The sequence below is a fragment of the Anastrepha ludens genome, chromosome 5 (genome assembly GCF_028408465.1).
Source record: "Anastrepha ludens isolate Willacy chromosome 5, idAnaLude1.1, whole genome shotgun sequence".
In the NCBI taxonomy this organism is placed as follows: domain Eukaryota; kingdom Metazoa; phylum Arthropoda; class Insecta; order Diptera; family Tephritidae; genus Anastrepha; species Anastrepha ludens.
The window spans coordinates 95,137,033-95,164,417 of record NC_071501.1 but is presented as its reverse complement, the minus strand read 5'-3'; the positions used below and the strand labels follow the sequence as shown (position 1 = coordinate 95,164,417).

Sequence of the window (27,385 nt, the reverse complement as noted above, 5' to 3'; positions counted from 1 at the left end):
TATTTCTGCCATGAAAAAGCTCCTCATAAAAATATCTGCCGTTCGGAGTCGGCTTAAAACTGTAGGTCCCTCCATTTGTGGAACAACATCAAGACACACACCACAAATAGGAGGAGGAGCTCGGCAAACACCCAAAAAGGGTGTACGCGCCAATTATATATATAAATATAATCGTCAAAGACGGATCACTCTTCACCAGGACAATGCGAGCTCTCACACATCGGCTCAAACAACTGCATTTTTGAGCACCCAAAACATCGAATTAATGGGTCATCCGCCGTATAGTCCTGACTTGGCACCGAATGACTTCTTTTTATTCCCGTACGTCAAAAACAAACTGAGAGGTCAACATTTTTCGACACCTGAAGAAGCGGTTGCGGCATTCAGAATGCATGTTTTGGAGGTACCTCATTCAGAGTGGCAAAAGTGCTTCGACAATTGGTTCAAACGCATGCAAAAGTGTATAGAGCTTCATGTAGAATATTTTAAAAAAGAATAAAGTGATTTTCGATGATTAAAATTTGTTTTTGTTGTCTAATCCCGAAATATCAAAGGCAGGGTATGGTGCATGAACATTTGACTTTGAGAAAGCTCAGTTCAAAGTGGGTGCCGTATTTTCTCACTATTGACCAAAAACAAGAAGAAGTTGGATGAAATATAGAATCAAAACGATCGTCACCTGAGTGGAAGCCACTAGTGAACCTCGTCCAACGCGCGCAAAAGCACATTAATCGGCTGAAAAGGTTATGATGGTCTCGGTATTTTGAGATGTGCATGGTGTAATATTCGCCGACTATTCAACACCATCAAAAGTGAATATTATAAACGCTCCAATGTTTGAAAGCCGAAACTACGAAGAAACGTCCGCATATGGCAAAGAAAAAAATTTTGTTTAAGCAATTAAAACCATGGCAAAACTTAAAAAAATGCTCGCTGGTAAGAAATTTCGGTCGAAAGAAGAGGTTATCGCTGAACTGAGGCCTATTTTGAGGCAAAATATAAATCGTTCTGCAAAAATGATATTGAAATATTAGAGCGGCCCTGGAACGATATTAAAATTTTTGACTTTTTAGGAGGATAGGGCTTCTAAGGTATTATTGAAAGATATTCTCTCACCTTTTTAATAACCAGGAAAATTAAACCGTTCATATCTCAATTTTTTCCCCGCAAATATTATGTCATAAATTTTATACAGTTTGTAAAATTTTTAAACATTTTAAAGTAGGCCTATTAAGCTTTAACACTTTTATTATCAGAGGTAATTTTTTTGGGAATATTTTAATAATATAATATTTTTTTTAATCTAGTTTTTGGGTAGGTACTTTCAAATAGGTCCAGCTCACGTAAAACCAAATAAAATAATTATTTTCCTATTTTTTTTTTGCAGATGTCTTAAAATATAATACATGTTACAATTCCGGTGGAAAGACCGTGATAAAGTTTTTTTGTTTTTGTTTCTTCGTATGAAAAGTGATTCACCCTAATGCATATATATATTTTGCGAGTACTTCTCGTTTGACACCACAATTTTTTCAACTTTTTTTTTTACCCTAGAACAATAGTACTCTCAGTTTGGTTACTTGAAAAATAGTCTCTCCATGGCTCTCCTCAAGCCTTGTTGCTCACCAACCTGGCTGCTTCGTTTCACATCGTTTCACCTCACCTCAGTCTCATTAGCTCTTGAATATATCCGATTGCGACTCATTCAGCCGTTTTAGCATTGCATTGCGATGCAGCCAATAAGGTGGCGGATCGGGTGGTTGGCCCGGCAGCAACGTTTTGCTCTTCAACGTTGTCGTTTTGGGGTTCGTAGCAGGTGAATTGTTTGCCGCAAGTGCCGCATTGAACATCACAGGATCGGCCAGTTGTGCTGAATGCCCCACCGAGACACGCATCGGCGCTTCTTTCTTACGTATCGTGTCGCAGGTCTCTTTCATTTTACACAACTGATCCTGCAAATTACGATACTCCTCGAGAAAGCGTTCTAGTTGCGCCGCATGGTAGTCATAGGCTGCCACCGTCGATGTGTTCGTTGTGGGATGCATCGAAGACGACACGGCTGCAACACTGGGCGCAGGCGTGGTGGAGACACTCGTACGTGAGGTGAGCGTGGAGAAATCCAGCAATGGCGTTGCGGCTGAGCTAAAGGAACGCTGATGTTGATGTGCATCGTGTATCGGCGATGAGGGCAAACTGGGATTGCGTCGCACGCCACTACTTCCCATTGCCGTCGCTCCGATAGCGCCACTGCCACTCAACATCAAATTTCCTTTATTTGTGCTTTGCACCAAATTCAGAAAGCTATTCGATCGCTGTCCGCTGGTGTATGTAGCTGTGCCAACATAATTCGAGTAGGTCGACTCAGCGGAAAATCTTCTGCCCAAAGTTAGCTCATTTAGGAAACTGGCATCACCCAATGTGCTGCTACCATATTTGCTTGAATTGTCCGCCAGCAGCGGTGACTGACTATCCGAGGAGCTTCTAAAGAATTTGCCGGTATTTTTTAATTTCCGCGGTAGCGTACAAAGTGCACCATTTGCTGAACTCCCCGCTCCTGCAGCTACGTTATAGTGCCCGCTGTTGTTGTTGGAGTTGGTCGCTTGCGCCACTGCGTATTTGGCAATATCCAGCAGATCGGGGTAGTTGCTGTCGAAAAGATCATTTTCGACACCGTCACCACTACAAAATACCGAAGTGCTGACTTCGTCGTTGCCGTAGTAGGCATTGTTGTTGGCACCAACCTGCAAGTGCTTGCTGTGGGGTGAGGTTATTTTCGTTGTAGCGATGGGTGTGGTAGTCCAGGTGGGAATATGTTTGTAGCCACCCAAGCGTGCAGCTGCGTCCACTTGACTTGAAATCGAACTCGAGGCAGACTCAGATCTAAAATGAAAAGGTAGATTGGGGTTAGCAAACAGAAAGATTCCGAGTGTACTTGAAATTAAAGGCTTAGTTTGAGTATAAATAAATAATAAGAATTTATATATCAGACAAATGTAAAAATTTTGTAAGTTATTAATTTTTTCTAGCAATGCGGCGGATATGTTTTGAAAAGTCCTTAAAAGTACAATTAAAATTAATAAAAAAAATTAATAATAATTAAAATCTCGATATTTCGGGACTGCAATAAGTTGTCCGAAATAAGTTGTCCTGTGGAATTCACTAACTATTTTTCAAGTTCACTCAAAGCCAAATTACAAAGTTTGCCCTTTTCGTATGAAAATCTTCAACTTTTAATTCTTCGGAATGCATTTTAAGTGCAATAAATATACAGAATGGAACAGAATAAAAAGGAGGAGAAGTGCAACTTCGACCACTGCGTCTCATAATACCTCGACCTGGCCCAGTTTCCGTGATAAACTTAGGCCCAGTGGGTACTTGGAACCAATGAACTTTGTTTGCTTGTTTAGAAAAAAAAGTGAACGTAATTTTGTTTATATTTGTTTGTTTGGCGTTAATTTTAATATGGAGCCACAAAAGAGCATTTTCGTCATATTTCCATAAAGGAAAAAGCGCAGAGAAGGTTGCTAAAAAGTTGCGTTATTCATATGGTGATAAAGCCTTAAAAGAAAGGCCGTGTCGAAATTGATTTATCAAATTCCGTTCTGGAGATTTTTCGCTTAAAAATGAGTCACGTTCAGGTCGGCCAAGTGATGTCGATGAAGTCATTAGCAAGGCTTTAATCGAAAAGGATCGTCATGTAACTTTACGTGAGATTGGAGAAAAGTTAAATATACCAAAATCAACCGTTCATGAGCATATAAAGAGTCTTGGACTGGTAAAAAAGCTTGATATTTGGGTACCACATGAATTGAAAGAAATTCATTTAGCAAACCGAATCAACGTTGGTGAAATGCATCTTAAACGCAATGAAGTGGATCCGTTTTTGAAGCGGATTACCACTGGTCAATCGAAAACGATCATGGTCCAAGCATGATAAAATGCCGCAAACCACTTCAAAGGCTGATATTCACCAAAAAAAGATTATGCTTGGTGGGACTGGAAGGGTGTGGTATGTTTTGAGCTGCTTCAGAGGAACCAAACGATTACATCCGAATTAACTGCCAACAATTGGACAAATTGAATACAGCCATCAACGAGAAGCGACCAGAATTGGTCAGTCGTAAAGGTATCATATTTCATCAGGACAACGCTAGACCGCATACAGCTTTGGTCACTCGCCAAAAACTGAGAGAGCTTGGCTGAAAACTTTTGATGCATCCACCATATAGCCCTGACCTTGCACCGTCGGTCTACCATTTGTTTTGGTATTTGCAGAACTCCTTAAATCGTAAAACTTTCGGCAATGACGAGGGTATAAAATCGCACTTGGTTCAGTTTTTTGCAAATAAAGGCTAGAAGTTCTATGAGCGCGGAATAATGAATTTGCCGGAAAAATAGCGAAAGGTTATCGAACGAAATGGAAAATATATAATTGATTAAAGTTCATTCTAAGTTTCAATAAAAATGTATTTACTTTCTTTTAAAAAATCGAAAATTCCTTCCCGACAACCCAATACTTTCATATCCGAAGATTTAACGAAAAATATAAAAAATGGCAACCCCAGCGTTTTACGCACGAGAGACCTCTGGTAGAGTTTATACCTCGAGGGACCTTTCTTACCGCGCTTTTGCCACATGGCTTTAGAGGATGTTGTTGGTTGATTTAAAGTTGTTGGCGTACTGTGGCCCACAGCTTTGCCCTCAACTGTTTCTTGGCTGGAGGCCAAGAGCTCATCCTCTGAGAATGAGCCAGTCATCCTTGCTCGTATGTCTTGTCCATTTGTCCGACTGTTTGTTAAGTGCGTCTGTCTCTTTTTTCTGTCTATCTGTTTGCTTGTCCTGTGGTTTTGTCCGCGTGTTCGTTTGTATATCAGTTCGTGCATTCGATGAGTCTGTATGTTTTCCCGTCATTTTGTCCGTTTGAGTCATGATTTTTTTTTCGTCATTAAAGATTTTTTTTTTTATTTAAACATTTCATCTGGTTCGTACGGTCACCTACCCCGCCAAGTGAGCTGCGCATGTCGCCATGTTTACGTCTTCGACCGTTTACTCTCCTACCACCCACATCTGGGAGGTGTTTCCCTCTCCACCACCTGGGAACGCGCCCTCTAGGGATTACCGGCTCCCCCGTGGGGGTGAACAGCGAACTTATTTTTCGGTACGGTCTAGCGGGCATTCATACCAGAGCGCATGGGTGTTCATCAAAAATCTAACAGCCTATACAAATTCGCACGTCCTTAATACGATATCGATTCGATAATTTCAGAAAGTTTAAGCCAGTTATTTAGTTAATTAATTAAAATAGTATTTGAATAAGTGAATGAAAATGAGGTACGCACCTCGACCCCGTGGTATCTTGTGCCTTTCTACCGTTACTTGAAATGAAAGTTTGAAATTGAAATTTAATAGGTCGAGCCAAGGAGCACCATGAGATTTGGTGGCTCCTAAAACACCCAGGCTAAAAATCGCATTGTATTTAAAGCTCTGGAAAGGGGGTGGATAGTCAAGGAGAGAAGGAGAAAAGTATCAGAGAAAGAGACAGGAAAGAATAGAGACAGAGATAGAGATAGTTAGTCCTGTGAGAATTTTCCAGATTCTTTGGCAAAGCTGTAAATATCCTCCAGTTTTAGAGAACGAATATTACTCACTCAAACGACATCAGAACCCAAAACTCGTAGTCTTGCTCTAGCAAATGTAGGACACTCACAGGGAAGGTGCTCAGTTCTATCCGCCTCCTCCAAGTAAGACAGGCACTTTGGGTCCTCTCTGGTTCCAATAGTGGCTACAGCTGACCCCATGTGTAGTGCTGTCAACCGAACGTCTTTCCTTCCAGGTTTTAGTAGAAAGTTTGACAGTTTTCTGTTCAGACTTGTCACAAAACACTTTGCAGTTCTGCAGCATTCTATATAGACCGGACCATCGCTCTTTATGTAAATTGCATACATAATCGCTGATTCCCTTCTTGATTCCTGCAGAACTGATACCGATTATTGGCTCTGTTCCTTGTGGAGCAACCGCTGGTCCACGGTTGGCCAATTCATCGGCAATCTCGTTTCCTTGAACACCGGAGTGTCCTGGAACCCATATAAGTACAAGATTCTGCTTACATTCATGAACAATGTTTGAGGTTTGCTTCGCGTTCTCCAGGGCGCTCAGTGCAGCCTAACTGTCACTGAAAACTCCAATCTGTTTCTCGCTCCATCTCCTCTCGATTATACATTCAGTTACTTTGAGGATGGCAAAAATTTCCGTTTGGAAAACAGTTGCCTTTCCTCTCATAGCGTAATGATACTTATTATTATAGTTTAGGTACCATCCGACTACAGATCCTATTCCATTCTTGGACCCATCGGTAAAGAAAATATCTGTCAAATCTCCCTGAATGCATTCTGGATTGCTCCATTACGTGACATCAAATTGCCTTCCAAATGAAACTGTGGGTATCAGGTCGTCTTTAGGTGCCAAAAACAGTGGATACTGCTCCGATAGCAACTTAAAGATTACTCTGTGTCCCGAAGTTCCATCTTCGTGCCAGAAACCATATTTATGGAGTCTTCGCATTGCTTTTATTGCTTCCTGTTGTATCTTAACATCCAGGGGGAGCAAATCAAGCATAGCATTTAGGGCATCACGGAGGTTGTATTCATCGCACCCGTAATGCATAAACATACGCTTCTTTGCAGCCTGTATAGTTCTCGATGGTGTGGATTTAACCATGCTCCGTCGTCACCATATCACAGGGGCGTAAGTAATGACTACCTTTATCTACTTGCCGCTCTGTTTGTTGCAGCAAATTAGATTTTCGTTGCCATTATCATCTGTGATCTGTTTTCGCTATAGAGAAATTGGAAACAAAAGGATCGAAAATGGATTTTAAAGATTTATATCAACAGGTAATATGTTTTTTCCTTCCAATTTTTTCCCCAAAAACAAAGTGGGAATATAATAATTTGTTAACCTTTATGGTTGATTTTTCGGTTTATAACCTCTTCAGACTATCGGACATACCTATACTCACACCCTTTTTGTTTACTTTAAAAGTCTTGCGGGTATGACTCCTTTAAAAACTAAGGAAGTAGTGTTCCGATGTTTTTACCATGATCATCTCCATCAATTGTTTTTGTCCCGAATGGAACATAGGACCTCAAACACTTATTACTTTTTTAATACTTTGGGAAAAAATATTCTTATAAGATGACTTTGAAATCCAAAGGAATAAAAATAAAGTTATTTAAAGTTTTCCATATTAAAAATCAAAAACAAAACATTTTTAGCACAAATGCACTTATAGGGGAAAAGTACAGGACGACATATATGGATGGATATATCAAAAAACTCTAAAAAACTGCCTACAATTTTTGAGTTTTTAATGAAATTTTCCCGAATGAAGGATATTTTCACATTACGTATATACCATATATTTGGCCTTTACACCCTTTTTGGGTATTTGGCCGAGCTTCTCCTCTTTTTTATGCTACGCGTCTTTTTCTACAAAAGGAGGGACCTACAGTCTTACGCCGCCTCAGAACGGCAGATGGGTTTTTATGAATAGCTTCTTCACTCGTAGGTTTTCCATTGCGTACTGAGGGGCGACCGCTAGTAGAAAAAACTTTTTGCATTGGTGTTTAACGCACGAAGATTCTAGCCTGCGCGCTTCCGTATGGTAAGCCATCCTCTCAAGGCGGCTGATATTTTTGTTTTAGGCGAAAAAGGCGAATGTTGCCACAACAAAAAAAAAAAAATTACTGTCCGCTTTCAGTCGCACTCAACTGGTCTCATATATTGTTTTAAAAAATAATCTTAGTATTAGTGGTTTCTATAAAAGTTTAACTAGTAGGATAATATTAAATCCTGACGAAGCTATTTTCATATAAATTTCGAAAATTTTAGACAACCAACTTTTAGTTAAATGCAGAATGCATTCTATGCCCACTTCGACCACAAAGTCCACATCGACCACAAAATACGCATGCATGTATGTATGTGTGTATGTATGTACGTGTATCAAAGTTTCTTAACATGAAACTTTCTTAAATTGCATCTTCAAATTAATGAATGCCATGAAATACACGCGCTCAAAAGTTAGTTGACCATTGTCTTGAAGTAGGAAGCCGCCGCAAGAGAGATTTTTCTTTGTTGGAGTTGGTAGTTGTTGAAACCAGCACTCGAAACCGTAAGGCAACAATAGTGCGGAACAGCAACCCAAATGAGAAAGTACAAAAGCAAAAGTGGAATTATTCTATGAAATTGCTCACCGTACAACAAAAGTTAAAATACGAGTATATACACCTATATACACATACATGCATAAATACATACACACATCTTAAACTACAAGTAGCCAATAGTAAAGTCAATTAACAAAAGAGCACGAAAGAGTAGCAACAAAATTAGCGAAAACAAAACACTAGCAAAAAGATGTAGATGAGGAGATAAACATGCGGAGTTTAGGAGGGAGAGGGAGAGAGAGCGAGAGGCACACAGGGAGAAAAAACAGAAGAGAAAAAGACAAAAAGTCTACTGGTTTGGCAGCAGCCGACAGGCAGTGGCGGATTTACACTAAGTGCCAACGGTGCCTGCGCACAGGGCGGCAGATTCTAGAAGGGCGGCAAAACTAGGAGAAGAAAATTGGGAAAACGCTTATGGAGAAAATAAGAAGCTGATCTCGGATTAGTTTCTAACAGTTAGTGAAAGTTTAGACATTCATCTATGCGAGAAATAATTGTAAGAATAGAAAAGTTTATTTCTGAACGTTAATTAATCGTGCACGCAGAAATAATCGTTATCTATTGTTATATAGTACGTGGCCCACAATACCCGCCAGAGCGATTTTATTCATTGACTTCTCTAGGGCATACAAATTGATTCTATTCGCAATAACAAAAATATTTCGAAGCTGGAGAGAGTCCGGTTAGCGCAAATGTGGCGCAAGATGTAACTGAGAATGCTATAACGAGACAAAAAGCTAGAGTACTGAGGATTCAACTAGAGATACTTGAGATAACATTCATGCACATTCTTTGGCATTTTTTACTATCACGACTCCACGCGGTTAGTAAAAGATTACAGAAAGTTGAAATCAACATTACTGATGTAGATAATGACTATCGTGGACTAATAAAAGTAGTAGCAGATACAAGAATGCAATTTGAAGTTTATGAAAAAGAAGCGTTGGACATGTCAGAGAGTCAAGAATATCAGACGACTGTTTCGAGAAAAAGAAGAAGAAAGTTAATATACAAGCTGACGAATCAAGAGATGGGGAAGTTCAATTGACAGGAAGCGATAATTTTCGAGTAAATACCTTCAATATCATACTAGACAACGTTGATTCAGAATTGAGAAAGAGAAGCCAAGCAGGGCAAAGAGGGCAAAAAGTAAGGTGAATTTATTTGTCAAACTTCGCGGGATTAAAATTTCGCTCTAGCTATTTTTTTCATAAGTTGGCAGCACTGTTAGTAACATCTGGGCCAACTTTCATGTGAATGTCATTATCAGTAATATATTTACGCTTGTGTTTACCAAACGACCAAGAGTGCATTTTTCGATTTTTACAATGTCTGATTTGATTGAGCAGAGAAGTGCCACCATGTCGCAGACCAATCAAGCGAGTATCGTCTAAAGGCGAGGCCAGACCGAAAAGAGCACGTCCAAGTCGTTCAAAAATAAAGGTCATGATGACAGTTTTTTTCGATTTTCGTGGTGTGGTGCACTATGAACTCCTTCCACCTGGCCAAACTGTTAATAAGGAATATTATTTGAGCGTTATGCGTCGTTTACGTGAAGCAATTCGTCTAAAAAGACCAGAATTATGGGCCAACAACTCTTGGTTTTTGCATCACGATAATGCACCGTCTCTCACTGCACTCGTACTTCGTGAACATTTCGCCAAAAATTCCACGCATATCATTCCGCAACCACCGTATTCGCCTGATTTGGCTCCGTGTGACTTTTGGCTATTCCCAAAACTCAAGAGACCACTCCGGGGAACGCGTTTCGAGTCAATTGAGGAGATAAAAGCTGAATCAAAGAAGGTGCTAATGGCATGTTTCGGGGATTGGAAAAATCCTTGGCATAAGTGTATTTCATCGAGAGGGTATTATAAATAAAGATTTTTCATTTTACAACCAAATTCACCTTACTTTTTGCCCACATGTGTATGAAAGGTTATACGAGAAATTTTCAATGATTACTAATTTTGGAGGTTTGAATTTCAAAGAGCTTCGTGAAAGATCGGAATATTTGAGAAAAGCTTATACTTCAGACCTTGAGATTTCATTCACTGACGAAATGATTCATTTTCACGCGTACTGTTCTGAACGAAAAATAGAACGTAACTCGTCATCTGATCTTCTGATTCTTCTGCGGACGAACGAGTTATATACTGAGTTTCCAAATGTGGAGATAGCATATCGAATATTTAACACATTAGCGTCAACAAACTGCAGTGCAGAACGTTCATTTTCATGTCTGAATAGAGTAAAAAATCATTTGCGTTCAACAAGTCTGAAAACCGTCTGAATAGTCTGGCTCTACTGTGCATTGTGTCTGATTTACTTGAACGCTTGAATTGTGACAATTTAATACATCAGTTTGCAGTACGAAAAGTCAGACGTGTTCGCATTTAAGGTGATGTGTCAAAACTTGATCTCATAAAAGCAATCATTCCTTTTTTTTGCTCATCTAATAAAGATTGATAATATGTTTAAGCAAGTATGCTGTTCTATAGTTTCAATTGGATTCTATTATTTAAGATGTTCTACTATATTTTATGCTATTTATTACATTTTCTTGGCACCTAATTTATAATTAAACAATAAAATTTTGCTCAACAATAAAGGTTGAAATATATCAAATATTATTCTATAGTCTGTTAATTGATGGATAAAACTACCCAAAATTTGTTTTGTTACACCTGTTTATTGTGTAACGACGATTTTCTGTACTACAATACAAATACGCACACACAAATTAAAAAAATTAGGGCGGCATTCTTCATGGTGCACAGGGCGGCATTTTGTGTAAATCCGGCACTGCCGACAGGAACACGGATATGGGGCTATTGTTAAGCTAAAAGTGCAGGGGGAAAGGTGTGCAGCAAGAGGTGAACGAGCAGCTAACCAATTTGGCAAAATGCCTGCAGTCAAGTGTGATACCTACTAAATGCAACTGAGGCAACAGTTAACAATAGCAAGGCAAGAAAAGCAGGAGGATCTAAGACACGTGATGTTTCTAAATTTAGCTACCAGCAAACCGACACACATAAACATGCACCGATGTATGTACATGTAAATAGGTATATCTCTCTGGCTATGGAGACTTGAAACGCAACAAAGGCTAGTGAGAGCTTTCAACTATCGAAGTAGCTATTCAAAATAAAATATATGTATGCTTATTAGGGTGACTCATCAGAAAAAGTTGTGGTCTTAAAATTTGAGCAACGGAAACAACCGAACGGAGGTGAGTCGATATTTGCGAAAAAAATTGAGATGCGAATAGGTTAGCTTTCCAGGAAATGGGGAGAGTGTGAAAATACATTTGTTGGCAGAGTTATTTAAATAATGAAACATAGTGAAATTAAATTTTACTAGACTTGCAATACTATACAAAAATTTTGAAATTTTTCGAGCTTTTTTCGAATCCAATATTTCAAAAACAAAACACAAACAAAAAATAGTGGATAAAATTGCAAAGTTATTTAAATAATTCTGCAGCATAGTGATGTAAGCCTCGTAAATTTTACTAGATTTGCAGTACAATATAAAAAAAAATGTCGAAGTTTTCTGAACTTTTTTCAAATCCAATATTTCAAAAACAAAAAAAAGGTGAATAAAATTGCGTACTTGGACTTAAAAGAGATTATAATTTCTTGAAATCAGTTACAAAATGAAGTATATAAATATATTAGGGCGGGTCAATTTAAAAATAGCTCATTGCTCTGTGGAAATCGTATTCTAGGGATCAAAATAAGAAACTTTGCCGAAGGAACCATACCTCTAAAACGAATTCTGATGTCCCCCAATTTGGGTCGAACGAAAAATCCCACTTTGACCCATTTAGAGTGCTCCAATCTAGTCCAAATGTATGACCGACCCCCACTAACTTTGGACGGCCGATCCACCCATGCCAGTGGCACACCCCCTGGAACTCCCCTGGGGGGTTCCCCATACAATCATTTCAAAATATCACCATTTTTGGCCTTTACATGAGAAAAGAAACTAAAAAGTTCGACCCAAATTGGGGGACATCAGAATTCGTTTTAGAGGTATGGTTCCTTCGGCAAAGTTTCTTATTTTGATCCCTAGAATATGATTTTCACAGAGCAAAGGGCGATTTTTTTGCCTCCCCACAAATCGGCCCGGCCCAATATATATATAATTGGCGCGTACGCCCGTTTTGGGTGTTTGGCCGAGCTCCTCCTCCTATTTGTGGTGTGCGTCTTGATGTTGTTCCACAAATGGAGGGACCTACAGTTTTAAGTCGACTCCGAACGGCAGATATTTTTTATGGGGTGCTTTTTCATGGCAGAAATACACTCGGAGGTTTGTCATTGCCTACAAAATGAAGTAGGCGTACAATTTAGGAGATTTTCCTGCAACGTAACTTTTAAGGGGCTTAGCTTTCTAAAGCTAAAACTATCTACAGAACTCAAACACTGAGCACTAGCATTAAAAATATCATTACTTTTATTCTGTTAATTTATTTGTTTCAATTTTGAAATACTTTTATGCAGGCTTTTAAGCTTAAACTCTTCTGACGTCTAAGGTAATTATTTTCAAAAAATATTTGCTTGGGGAAGGAGAAGTCCATTATTTTTTATATTTTATTTTTTATTTTTCGCAAATGGTTTAAAACTGTTTTACGGTCGATCTTTAGCTCTTGGGCGATGCTACGACTACTAAAATGCTGGTCAACTGCGATTATTTCTGTGATTTCATCGACAACTTCGACCTTTTCGACATTTCCTTTGACATCAAAAATCGAATCGGAATGGACGAAACCAGAAAAGGACGTAATTACTGTTACAGTATCAGCATCATAAGCAAAATTCACAATTTCGGCGGTCTGGCTTGCATTTTCATTTTAATCAAAGAAAAACTATAAAATATGCCGAGTTTTCTTTTTGTTGACTTCATTGTTAACACCCTGTAACTCATAACTGAACAAACGGAACAAACAAAAACCGGTGAAATAATTTTTTAGTGTGAAATATCACCTTGATAAACAGCATAAATGTTTGAAATGTTTGATCAATACTTTACGAGATATGGATATCTACAGCTATATACCGAGAAAATAATGGATTTAATTTTCCCCTAAATAGTATTTTCAAAAATTAATTTTATTTATAAAAAAATCCATTTTTGGTTATAGTTTCAAATCAGTCCAACTCACGTATATTTGGTATTTTTAGCTAATATTTTGGCGCACGTCTTAAAATATAATAACTTTTATAATTCACCACTGGACCGCTTTTAGTGCCTATTGCAATAGAGTCTTCTCAGGAGAGTCCCAATGCAGTCAATTGCATTTACATGGATTTTGCCAAAGCTTTCAACAGAGTTTCTCACAACATTTTTTTTTTATATAAATTCTCTTCGCTTGGGTTTCACTCTATTTTCCTGCAATGCTTCACATCCTCTTTAGCGGGAGGCGCTGTGTGGTCACAAACTATCGCATATCTTCTGAAACATTCATTGCCTGCTCTCGAGTGCCTCAGGGAAGTGTTTTAGACGCGCTACTCTTTGTGTTACTTATAAAGGCATAAGCAATTGCTTCTCATTTGCTAATTTTCTGTTGTATGTTGACGACTTAAAAATATTTGCAGCTATAAAGAATACAGCGGAGAAAGCTCGGAGAGAAACTCAATATTGAGGAAAAAATAAAAAAGGTCAACGTTGCATTACATACTTGAAAAAAAGGAGTCGGTATCAAATGGAGGTTAACACCTTCAGTTACACATTGGCTCTATACTTCTGTAGTGAGGCCTTCAACAGAGTCTTCGAACGAGCATACCGCCAAGAAGAGAGTGGCGGAGAGACACTAAGGTCATGTAGAAGGGGGGAATTAACTTTCTATACAGATGGTCTCAAGGTAGAGGTATAGAGGTTCTTCGAAGGAACTAGGACTTGGACTATCCATTCGACTGCCAAACTACTGCAGTGTTTATCAAGCAGAAGTTCTCGCTATAAAAAAGTGGCTGCATATCTACCATAAAACGCATGCCGTAACAAAAACAAACGGCGGCCGCCGTAGCCGAATGGTTTGTTGCGTGATTACCATTCGGAATTCACAAAGAGAACGTTGGTTCGAATCTCGGTGAAACCAAAATTAATAAAAAAAAAAACATTTTTCTAATAGCAGTCGCCCCTCGGCAGGCAATGGCAAACCTCCGAGTGTATTTCTGCCATGAAAAAGCTCCTCATAAAAATATCTGCCGTTCGGAGTCGGCTTGAAACTGTAGGTCCCTCCATTTGTGGAACAACATCATGACGCACACCACAAATAGGAGGAGGAGCTCGGCCAAACTCCCAGAAAGGGTGTACGCGCCAATTATATGTATACAAGGTGGCGCAAAAGTAACCTTGTGATGTTTTTTGGCTGTAATTAAAAAAAAAAATGAAAAACTTTGATTCTTCTTTTGTATTATTTTTATTTGGTCTTTTAATTTTTTTTTACATCAAGTCGAGAATATGATGTCATGTAAATGGCCGCCGCCACAGTTGATTGCCATTTGAGCCCTTTTTATGGCATTTTCCATCACTTTGGCCAAAACTTCCGGCGATAGGTCCTCACATTCTTGACGGATATTACCTTTAAAAGCTGCAAGAGTCTGAGGCTTGTTGACATAAACCCGTGACTTCAAAAAGCCCCACAAAAAGAAGTCTGGAGCGGTCAAATCAGGCGATCTTGCTGGCAGATCGCCAAAACGGGAGATTAGGCGCCCGGGAAATGCATCCTTCAGCATATCGGTTGTGGGACGTGCAGTGTGTGCCGTTGCACCGTCCTGTTGGAACCACATGTTTTCCAATCCCAATTCATCAAGTTACGGCAAAAAGAACTCGTTGATCATTGCTCTGTAGCGCTCACCATTCACAGTAACCGTTTGGCCCGCGACGTCTTCGAAGAAAAATGGTCCGATGACTCCTCCAGCGAAAACAGCACACCATACAGTGACTTTGAGTGGGTGTAATGGCTCTTCGTGGGTTACACGCGGATTTTCAGTGCCCCAGAAGCGTAAATTTTGCTTATTTACGTACCCGCTAAGATGGAAATGGGCCTCATCACTCATGATTATTTTTGATGAAAAATCATCTTCCTCTTGGTGGTGATTAAGGATGTCTAGAGCGTATGTTAGACGCGATTGGCGGTCAACAGCTAACAGCTGATGCACTGTCTGGACTTTGTACGGAAACATCTTCAAATTCTGTACCAAAATTCGCTGTAAAGACCGTCGACTGATACCCATTTGCGTGGCACGTCGTCTGGTCGATGTCGACGGCGCTTCCATGACATCCTTGGCTACAGCAGCAATATTCTCTGCAGAACGGCTACTCCCGGATCTGCCACGCCTGGCAGCATCTCGTGTTGTGCCAGTCTCTTCGAGGCGAGCGGCTAAACGTCGCAGTGTTTCACCAGTAGGCGTTGGACGGCGAGGAAATCTGCGACGAAATTCACGTTGTGCCAAAGTCACCGACCGATTACTGGTCAAATAAATAGTCAGCAATATTCCGCGTTCTGGAGCAGTGTAGCGGAACATTGTTTATTAACTTGTATTTCGCATGTGTTTACTACACAAACGTCAAAACAGAACTGACATTAGGGGCGAATCGCAAAATTTATAGCACTTTCTGATAGGAGGATTACTTTAGCGCCACCTGTTATATATAATATATAACAAAACCAACTATTAATATAATTTCGGACAGCCAGACGCCCATTAAATTAATGAATACGGTTCTACTAAGATCAAGGTTTGCACCAGAAGTTCGGGCAGCCCTAAATGATATAAGCGTCAGCCTTATTTGTCAAGGTCCACCTTATTTGGGTTCTGTGGCGCCGAACCGTTGAGGGAAATTGGAAAGCCTATGAGCTAGCCAGGAAAGGTACTGCTCTTACTGCTCAGTGGCCGCAAATAAATAAGAAGAAATCAAAGGAACTGCTTAGCCTTTCAAGCTGGGATATCTTGAAGGTTGTGGCTTGTATATCCGGTTATTGGTGATTTGGCAGGCATTCCTTGAGACTAGGAGTTTTCTCCAATGAATATTGTATAGACGTTTTAGAGATGAGAAAGAGGAAGACAGCTCATCACTTGTTTGCAATTGTCCACCCTTAGCTCAAATCAGAGCAAGTTTTCCAGGTTATATTACAGAACTGTCTGGCTTGGCGTTGGGAGCAATTTTGCGCTTCATAAAAGCTAAGAAAAATAAATGAGGTTCCCGTCTCGCACAGCGGTGCCTCAATGAACCTGTACGGTATGAGTGAATTGGACGTAAAGAGCGACTACCACCATGGCCTAACCTAATCTAATAACACAACTGACGTATATAGACTTCAATCAGATATAGACAAATTTTTTATGTGCTGTCGTTTATTTATTTATTTATGCTATAGCCTCCATTTTTAATCGACAGGATGGAACGTGAGCAAAAGATGTCCCTAAAATATGTGCTAAGATTAGTAAACTTTTCTGATCCTATCCCATCTTACACACCAGGTTTGCTGCTATTGATTAACTTGAAGTCTTTGGAAAGTAGAAGATCGATTCTTGCCCTTTCTTTTTTTTTCAGTGTTATTAAGGATGGCATTCACTGCCCATTTCTGCTTCAAAGTATTAATTTTCTGACACCACGCAGAATTATTCGAAAACTCTTCGTTTCTATTTAAATAAGTTCAATACGAATTATGCTCAAAATAATCCTATTGAACGGGCACTTCATGATTTTAAAGAGGTGTCCAATTCTTACTTCCTAGATCTCTCAGTCTCAAAGAAATCATTTTCTGTGCTATTCAACTCTATTTTTTTTAGTTTAGTTAGACGCAAGTTTGCATTTTAATTCTGTATAGATTCTCATTATTCTGTAGTCTAGAAGTCAGTCCTAATATTCAAGTAAATAGTCAATAAATTCCCTTGGACTAACGGTAATGATTCCATATTTTGGATATAGTGATCACCCTAATGTATATAAATGTACCTACATTTGTATGCGTGAAAAGCAAAGGTGTGTGCTTTGTTCTTAGTAGATAAAAATAAAGTTGGAAGCACTCTGAACGCATGCGACAAATAGCCAAAGTGCTTCATTGCGAACGACTGGCAACTTCTGCGAACCGAGCACATTTTGCACATAATTAGCACGTGTTATTTCCGTGCGTTTATTACTTGAGCATTTCAAGTGGCAAGTGGCAGGTGTCAAGTGTATACACTAATATAGGCCATCATTATGGTTGCTCACACACACACACATGTGAGTGCAGGAATTCACACGCAGATCAACAAGCTGTGCACAAACTCATATGTATATCAGGGGAATGTGTACAATGGGAATGTGTACAAAGCGAGTGAAGACAAAACACAAAAGTGCTTATAAAAAAGTGTTCATAGGTGTGGAGAACAGCCCACTGTACTGCTAAAAGTGCATAGGTACGTCCTCAAACGCTACAGCAGCGACAAGTGATTGGCTTGATAGGTTTACCTGATCACGATAAGCTAAATATTTACAAAACAATAGCTAAGGCTTTCAATTTAAATAATTGGTGGTTCAATATAAGAGAATTACACAAACAAAAGTGCAAAGTGTTGCTGAGAGTGAGATCAGTGTGTTGAGTTTTCACATCCTCAATGTAACTGTTCAACAACTGTGTGTCATCAGCAACAGATCAGCAGGTGAGAGAAGCAATGGAACAAATGCAAGTGTATGACATCTGGCACCTGCAAATTTACTCTGAGTTATTCAGCAATATATCTGGTAAAACTTCAAGTCGATGCACTGAATCGAGCGATGTGCTCAACCCGTTTCAGAGACGAAAGAGAATCGTTCACTGACCAGTGAGAAAATAATTACTCACTCCGGAACAGAGCGTGCCGACAAGCAGCAACAACAGCCTACAACTCCAGGCAGAGTGAACAGCGATACGCACCAGCAGAAAAAATGCGTGGGCGTGCAAGCGGCGAAGAAAGAACCCGGCGAGGATCCGCTCTATGTGAAGGGGAGCGACTGAGAGAGCTTATCAATATGATGGAGGTGCAGAGACATATAAATATGCCCATGAGAGACCTGATGCATGCGATTGGTGAGCAGCATCAGAGAGCACTAGCCATGTACAGTAAGAAAAATCCACCCACTGAGCGCATCAATAAAAGTACACAAACAGAAGTAACTGAGAAGGCTACCAAGCAGGCACCCAAAGAGAATCCGTATAGCTTCTGATAGTAGTCGAGAGCAGCAAAAGTTAAAGAGCGTCCATTTGGAATCGTCAAAACTACCAATATACGGGAAATTCAATAAGCAACAACCATATATCAGCCAATCAAAAAGTGTGGAGGAGACTGTTATAAGTAAACGAAGCGCAGAGACTACATGCATGAATGCGCTTATAGGTGAGGAAGCCATTCAATCACGCAAAGGGTGAACTAAAGTCGTTAAGCGTAACCCAAATTCAAACAGAGTAAACCAATAAAGTCAGACGCATCATTATTGAGTAAAGTCGGCAAACTCTCGTACGCGGAAATCTTGAAAAAGATAAAATCGCAACATGAGCTGAAGTAGCTTAGTCAATGCGTAAAGGGCATCCGAAAGACGAACTCTTATTTGAGTTAAAATAGCAAGTCGATGCGGCCACTGACAAACTTAAGGCAGTAGTGGAAGCTGTCCTCGGTGAAAGCGCTTTGGTCCGCTCCTTAACTCAAGAAACTTCCATCGAAATATAATAAAATACATCGATGAGGCTACTTCCAAAGAGGAAGTCTTAGAGGCGTTAGCAAATAGTTTCTCTGAAAGAAAAGTCACACTATCTGGAGGCACGCAGGCATGCACAATTAGTCTACCGTCAGCGTACGCCAAACATTTCTTAAACTGGTCTAAAATTTCGAATTGGCTGAGTTTATGCCGGTTAAGAGAGAAAGTAGTTGTAACAAGGTGCTACAAATGCCAGGATTTTGGTGAAGACAACCAGCTGCTTTAGATGGAGCGGGTAAGGCTACTAGGCCAAATGTGGTACAAACGCGCCGAGTTGCGCATTATGTCTTAAGCAAGGCAAAAGGGACCCCAACCATGTTTCAGGCGACCGAACTTGCCCCGTATTCCAGAGAACAAAAGCTAAACACGTGGCGGCAATCCAGCACAGGGTATGAAGTTCTTGCAACTAAATCTTAACCTCTGAGAATCAGCACAAAGCCTGCTTACCCAAACTATTTACGAGCTGGGCATTGATGTTGCAATACTAAGTGAGCAGTATGAAAATAAACACGAGGCGACGTGGGCCTGCGAAGCAACAAGCAAATGTGCTTTGTGCAATGGAGCTGCGAAAGCAACCCAAACCACCAAGGGAAACCCGTCTCCAAAATTTGCTTCGTGTGTGCAAAAACATGCGACACCACTGCTATTAGTGTGATTTGCGTACTTTTATCAGCATTGTTGACGAGCTGGTAAATGACACTAAGCAAAGGAGTATGGTAGTTAGAGCAGGAGACTTTAATGACAAAGGGCAGAAAGCTTCTCAACGCACTTTCAGCGATTTAATCCTACTTAATAGCGGCAGCCAAAACACTTTCAGCAAAAATTATGCAGGTTGAGTTATCGACCTCTCTTTCATAAGCAGCGGACATGCACACAAAATTTCATTATCATATGGGTATAATTTCAATTTTTTGCCAAAAAATTTATTAACACATTCCACTATGCGCTATTATACTCGTAAACGAAGAAAACAATGCAAGAACTATGCATTCACATTTGCCCAAACTTTCGAAATCATAATGACGCACAATTAATCACCCTTTCAAGAAGTTTGGCCGCCTTAGCCGAATGGGTTGGTGGGTGATAACCGTTCGGAATTCGGGGTAGGTTGGTTCAAATTTCCGTGAAACAGCAATTTCTTAATTACTAATGTGGGCAAAAAGTAAGGTGAATTTGGTTGTAAAATGAAAAATCTTTATTCACTCTTGTAAATAATTTTCATTCCCTTCAAAATAATCCCCTCTCGATGAAATACACTTATGCCAACGATTTTTCCAATCCCCGAAACATGCCAAATAGTCCATTTCCGGTATAGCCATCAGGACCTTCTTCGATTCTGCTTTTAGCTCCTCAATCGATTCGAAACGCGTTCCCCGTAGTGGTCTCTTGAGTTGTGGGAATAGCCAGAAGTCACATGGGGCCAAATCAGGTGAATACGGTGGTTGCGGAACGATATGCGTGGAATTTTTGGCGAAATGGTCATGAAGAACGAGTGCAGTGTGAGACGGTGCATTATCGTGATGCAAAAACCAAGAGTTGTTGGCCCATAATTCTGGCCTTTTAGACGAATTGCTTCACATAAACGAAGCATAACGCTCAAATAATATTCCTTATTAACAGTTTGGCCAGGTGGAAGCAATTCATAATGCACCACACCACGAAAATCGAAAAAAACTGTCATGATGACCTTTATTTTTGAATGACTTTGACGTGCTCTTTTCGGTCTGGCCTCGCCTTTAGCACGGTATTCGCTTGATTGACCGGTTGTTCTAGTCTCGTAAGCATAAATCCAAGTCTCATCTCCCGTAATGATGCATTTGAGCTTGTCCTGATAGTATGAAAGCATTGTTTCACACACATCAACGCGACGATTTTTTCCAAGAAATTGAGAGTTTTCGGTACCAAACGAGATTTGACTTTTTGTAGGCCCAAATGGTCTTTCAAAATGGTTTTCACAGATCCTTCTGATATTCCGATCATATGAGTAAGGTCATTAACAATCAACCGACGATTTTTGAGCACTAACTCCTTCACTTTATTGACGTGTTGGTCATCTGTTGACGTCGATGGTCGTCCGGAGCGCTCCAAGTCATCAACACGTTCTCGATCCTCTTTGAAGTCTTTGTACTACTTATGAACATTTGAAGTCTTTGTACCACTTATAAACCAAATGCCTTCTGCATGCTAAACGTTTCCGCAGCCGAAATTTCATTCCGCAAACAAAATTTGATGGCACTTCTCTGCTTAATCAAATCAGACATTGTAAAAATCGAAAAATGCTCTCTTGGTCGCTTGGTAAACACAAGCGTAAATATATTACTGATAATGACATTCACATGAAAGTTGGCCCAGATGTTATTAACAGTGCTGCCAACTCATAAAAAAAATAACTAGAGCGAAATTTTAGTCCCGCGAAGTTTGGCAAATAAATTCACCCTACTTTTTGCCCACAGTAATATAATCAAACCCAAACTTTGATGATTAATTTTGTGCCACCTGTGTGAGACTAACGCGATAATCGCTGTCTAAACTCTTACTTCTTTGAACACCTGGCTGACTTAGAATCAGTAGTCATCCTCAGTATTTGATGTTTCACCTGAGATAAGAAATGGTTTCAACTGATTGGGAGTTAGAGGGGTAGCTTTAGCTCAAACTAATGGTACCAATGATATCACAATGGACCTGTGTGACTAACTGTGCCTCTTCTTAACCTTATTGCGAGCTGCAACCAGCATAACTTAACATAACCTAACAATTGTCTGATCATTTTTTTTGATTTTTTTTTACTTCTTCACTTTAAAAGTAAAATTTGACATAAGGCCAATTGCATTTCGCCAGCTATTTTCATCGAAAATTATTAAAAAAAATATAATTGTGACTCTTCATAATTAAAAATTTACAGGAGATTTTTATTTGACCGTAGACCCTCCAAAAACAACGGAACAATCTTAGAAATTAAAAAACATCCTAAAATTGCTTATGAAAGCAGATGTTTGTAACACATCGAAAAAGTGTATCCATACTTTCATTCATGTAATTATGAATATACGGTTAATACTAACACATGGGCTGAAAAGTCCCGGACCTAACGAAGGAAAAACATTTTTTTTTTGTTCAAACACTCCAGCGCCACTCTAACATTTCAATACTACTTTTGTAGAACTATTTATCTTTTGCTTCAAAATAGGCCTCGGTTTCAGCTATAACCTCTTCATCCGACCGAAATTTCTTATCGAGCATTTTTTGCATGCGAATAGCCAGTCGCTGAGAGCCAATTGTGGCGAATACGGTGGATGCGGGAGCATTTGCCATTGGTTTGATTGTCTGTCCTTTTAAGGTTAACATTAACTGAGAAAGTCGTGAGCGCAATAAAAGTAGTGCCATTTATGTATTAGCCCCAGGACTTGTTAGTACATGAGTTATAGAGGATTTTTCAATAAGGGCGGGTAGATGTTGAAATGTAATAAAATGGCGTTTGCTGTGTGGCACGTAGCGCCGTCCTGCTGGAACCACATGTCATCTAGGTCCATATAGTTCAATATGGGCCATGAGAAATTGGAAGGGCCACCACGTCTACCGAAAAATGGGCGCAATGCCGCAACGTTTGTGTTAATGAACACTCATTTTGATAATAAAGTTTTATCATTTGAACGTGCTGTTCAATCGTGTAACTTGCCATGATGATTTGGCATAAACAACTGAATAATAAACAAAAGATTTGACAGATGTTACCAAAACAAAATGGCTCGACCCGCGCCAATTGAAAGCCCCTTTATTTCATATGTAGGTATAATCAGCAGGGATTTGATCTGGTTATGAATCAGACAGACCTGAAAAATGTCGTTTCAAAAACAAACAAAAAAAAAAATGTTTTCCAAATGTTCCAAATGTTCTCCAGTAAGCATCGGACAGGTAATATAGAAAATAGAAGGATTAGAAAATTTGCGCATTTAAATTCTTTAAATTTGACACTTTTATGATTTTAAGGCAACTTTCAATCAAAAAAAAAAAAAAATAATATATATTAGAAGTTTTTTAAATGGCTCTCTATTGATTGTAGTGGTCAAATTACTTGTGGAAGTCATATTGCCTTGTGGGAGATTTGACTTTAACAGTGAGGTTTCGGTTGGGTTTCCCTGAAGCATTCCGATCTTCTTTCAAACTGGGTTTCGTATTTCTTTATTCACATGTAACATTTTTTTAATATTGGGAGGTTGAATTAGTTTTAAAGGTTTTTTTCGAAGATTTGGGGCTTTATTGTGAAAAAACGGTACAAAATATTTTATTTGAAGTATTGGCCATCGCTAGCTACAACTTTCGCCCATCTTTCGGGCAATTTCCGGATGCCATTTCTCCAAAATTCTGGCCGCTGCTTGGCTATCCATGACTCAACCCATATTTTGGTAGCCTCGTACGAGGAGAACCGCTGGTCCGCCAAATCGAGACTGATATGCCGGAACAAATGATAATCGGAGGGAGCTATGTCTGGACTATACGGCGGGTGGGGTAACACTTCCCAGCCAAGCGTTCCAAGGTATTTTTTGACAGGTTGAGCAACATGCGGCCGAGCGTTGTCATGTTGCAAAATAACCTTGTCGTGCCTTTTTACCGTTTCCGGCCGTTTTTCTTTCAATGCCCGGCTTAAACACATCAGTTGCAGTCGGTAACGATCCCCCGTGATTTTTTCGCCCGGTTGGAGCAGCTCAAAATATACGACGCCGACCTGATCCCACCAAATGCAGAACATGATTTTTTTGCCGTGAATATTCTGCTTGGCCGTCGACGTTGATGCGTGGCCGGGCAAACCCCATGATTTTTTGCGTTTTGGGTTATCGTAGTGGATCCATTTTTCGTCGCCAGTCACCACCCGATGCAAAAAACCCTTCCGATTTTGTCGCTCGATCAGCAATTCGCACGTAAAAAATCGCCGTTCGACGTCGCGCAGCTTCAACTCGTACGGGACCCAATGTCCTTGCTTTTGGATCATTCCCATCGCTTTTAGACGCTTGCAAACGGTTGATTTATCAATGCCCAATGATTCAGCAAGCTCTTCTTGGGTTTGGCACGAGTCCTCGTTTACCAATTCCCCCAATTCCGAGTCCTCGAACTTTTTGGGCTGGCCAAGACGCTCCTTGTCTTCGGTGTGAAAATCACCACTTTTGAATCGTCGAAACCAGTACTCACATGTTGAAATCGACGGAGTATGGTCTGGGTAGGCCTCCTGCAGCAATTCACGGGCTTGGGCTGTATTTTTTTTCAAATTGAAGTTTCGACGGCACGAAAGTTGACATACTCGGAGCACGAAAACACTGCGTTGTTTATACTTTAGCGAAATGACAGATACTGATAAACAAAGCCTAGGGATGAGGCTTTGTCATGAATATATATTCAGTATTGCCAACGCGATAAAGTGATAAATAGCGCCATCTGTGTGTCACCTTTAAAACTAATTCAACCTCCCAATAATTTTTTCACATACTCTTAACCCTTTGTCTACCGCAGACAGAACTTGCATTACCTGCCATTCAGATGGTAGGTCCCGCTAGAAAATTTATACTTACAAGACCAATAATTTAAAAACAAAAATAACATTATTTTAATATGTATTCTAGAAGGCCTACCAATAATCAAAATGAAAGATCTATAAAAACAAAAACATCATCGGGTCGATTAGACGCATCAGCAAAGGCTTAATACAAAACTACCAAAAGCTCTGCTACCTTAGTAATATCAATTGAAATTTTTTTATTTTTAGATATTTAATTTATTTAAACCTTTGCCGTTTAAGCATTTCGTTGAAATCAAAAAAGCGGAAGACTCCACATCGTACTTCGAAACAAACTTACCCGCCAATTTCGATGAGTCTTGGTATATGCAAATCCGACTGCTGTGGCCCCAAGCTACCGTCACCCTCCGCACCACCGCTCCCCGCACTCGCTTTACGTCTGGTGTCTTGTGGGCTTGCCCGCATCCCCGACGCTACCGCCACTGTCCCACCGCCACTACCATTTACGGCTCTCCAAAGCGCCTCTGCTGATGCTTGATTTGCGTGTTTGCCGCCCGCATAATTCGTTTTCGTGGCCTGATAATTGGCATCCAAGCAGTCCTCGTCATCGTCGCAGTGTGTTGGTATATTACGATAATCACCATTTCGTTTGGCACTGCCACCACTCGGGTTCACAATCGCCACACCAGTATCACCACCATCATCTGAGCCACAATTGAGCGGGGTAGTGGCCGTATGCAGGTAATCGTTTTCGTCGTTAGGAAATAAACCACCACCACCACCAACGCCATTAATATTGCAGAAGCCGCCAGCACCATCCGCGCCACCTCCTGTTGAACCGCCACCCAAGTCAGGTTTCCGATTACCCATTGCGCTGCCACCACTTCCACCATTCGGCCCATTTGCATTGCTACCGCAGACACGAGATGTCATCTCAATTTTTTCATAACTCTCTGTGCGCGCCGGCGGCACTGAGTTCCACAGTCGCATTTTGCGCTTACGTCGCAGCGAGCAGAAGCAAATTGCGGCAAATGAGGAGACCACCACAAAAAGCAGCGCAATGAAAATGCAAAGCAGTACAATTTTTGCGCCCAACGGCGCTTCAGGTGGACGCCGCGAAACGGCCAACGTCACCGATGCTTCTACTTTGCCAGCTTTGTTCTCTGCTGCGCAAGTATAAATGCCCGCATCCTGCATATCGGCCGTGAGTATGGTCAGATTTGACGCATTCCGTAACATATTTACCACATAGGTTTTGCGGCCTTGTGTGGCTGCCGCAGTGCGCGGACTTGCAGTTGAGTCACCCGTTGATGTAAGATTTGCAATCACCCGATTCTTCACCATCCAGCGCACCGATGGCTCCGGCACACCTTCGACGAAGCAGCTCATGGTAATATTGCGACCTTCCACGCCGTGCGCCGTTGTGTCGGTGGCAATTATCTGTGGCACACACGCAAAATCGTCTAGATCAATTTTATCCCACGTTTTACCCGCAAGACGTGTTGGCGCACGGCACAAAGGTGGTATGCCATATGGTATATTTTCACGCAGCATCCACGCTCGCAGCGGTCGTAGCGCGCAGGAACAATTCCATTGATTTCGTGCCAGCTCGATGCCATGTAAATTTGTAAGCGATGTTATTGTGCCTGAGCGCACCTCACTCAATTTGTTGCCATCCAACTTGAGCCATTCCAATGTGGACTCGAGTCCAGCGAAGGCACGCACCTCTACCGTCGCCAATTTGCAGTCGGACAACTCCAAACGCACCAGCTGCGGCACAAAACCGAATGCATCATCTTGCACCCGCAAAATTGGATTACCGTTGAGTTTGATTTCACGCAGTTCGGATATGAATTCGAACGCCTGTGCGGGAATACTGCTGAGCAGATTGTAGCTCAGATCCAGTTCGACCAAATTGATGAGCTTGCGAAAGGCAAATCGCTCGATAATGCGCAATCTACATTTGGCCAAGTAAACTTTCTGCAGATTGAGCAAATTCACCGCAGCAAATGTGTCGTGTGGTATGCTGGCAATATCGTTGCCGGTTAAGTCGAGCACTTGTGTGCCAGCATCCAAGGGCACCGGGATATGTGTGAGATTCGCATTAAGGCACAAAACTGACTCTTTGCCGCTCTTCCACTTACACTCGCACATGCTAGGACAATCGGCTACCGTGGGATGGGCTAGACTAAGGCAGCAAAGCAGCCAAAGTAATTGCGCAAGCGGGATCGTGAGTAGGCTCTGTAGCGGCGCTTGAAATGCGGGTAGAGGCAGATGAAAGCTGATTGAAAACTGGCGCCTAGGCGGCGAATGCCGAGATTTTCGACGCACCTTCGTAGCCAACGTTATCTGGCACGCACTACTATCGATGCAATCGTTGCAATTTGATTGTACGCATCTATGCAGTTCGACTGCTGTAGACGCATATGCTGGTCGATCGTTGGCGGTGTTGTAGTTGTGCACACGATTGCCTTGCAATATGGTTCGTTTGTGACGGGCCATGGCATTTCCGGTTGCAGTGGTGTGAGAACTTTGCCTTCAAGCTATGCCACATTGAGGCGACTGCGTACGGACGAGAGTTCGAGGAGCAACATGCGACCAGTGAATATACGCCGTGCTGGCTGAGTTCTTCAAGCTGTGGGCAAATGTGAAACGAGCGTACGAAGTATTGAATTTTGCGCGCGGAAATTTCGTTTCTAACTAGCGATGTGCGCCTAGCCATGCCAGCTGGCTTGGTTTTGTTCAGCGTAAGCTCGAAAATGGGTTAGCAGGAACCGGCACGGCATTTCTTCAAACACTGCGCGTGATAAATGTTTATGGATCTGCAAAGAAAGTAGAGATATGTAGAGTAACGAAAATGGTAAATTTGCTGGGTTAAGGTATAAATAATGCATGAGTTGGAATAAGGTGGCTACCTACATAT

At 40.8% G+C, this 27,385-nt stretch overlaps 1 protein-coding gene across 1 annotated transcript; it reads right to left on the bottom strand.

The window, feature by feature from the left end:
- LOC128864452 (uncharacterized) lies at nt 1–27,267 on the bottom strand. Its single transcript, XM_054104115.1, has 2 exons — nt 24,803–27,267; nt 1–2,880 (listed from the first exon to the last, which is right to left on the bottom strand). The coding sequence occupies exons 1-2, from the start codon at nt 26,962–26,964 to the stop codon at nt 1,674–1,676; spliced, it is 3,369 nt and encodes a 1,122-aa protein (XP_053960090.1). The 5' UTR covers nt 26,965–27,267; the 3' UTR covers nt 1–1,673.
- Nucleotides 27,268–27,385: the final 118 nt, after the last annotated feature.

Bases quoted from the DNA above. Each gene is read 5' to 3' on its own strand.
- LOC128864452 (XM_054104115.1), bottom strand. From the start codon at position 26,964: ATGGCCCGTCACAAACGAACCATATTGCAAGGCAATCGTGTGCACAAC. The intron at 2,881-24,802 runs GTAAGTTTGTTT...TTTTCATTTTAG, and splicing joins AGACTCATCGAAATTGGCGG to ATCTGAGTCTGCCTCGAGTT.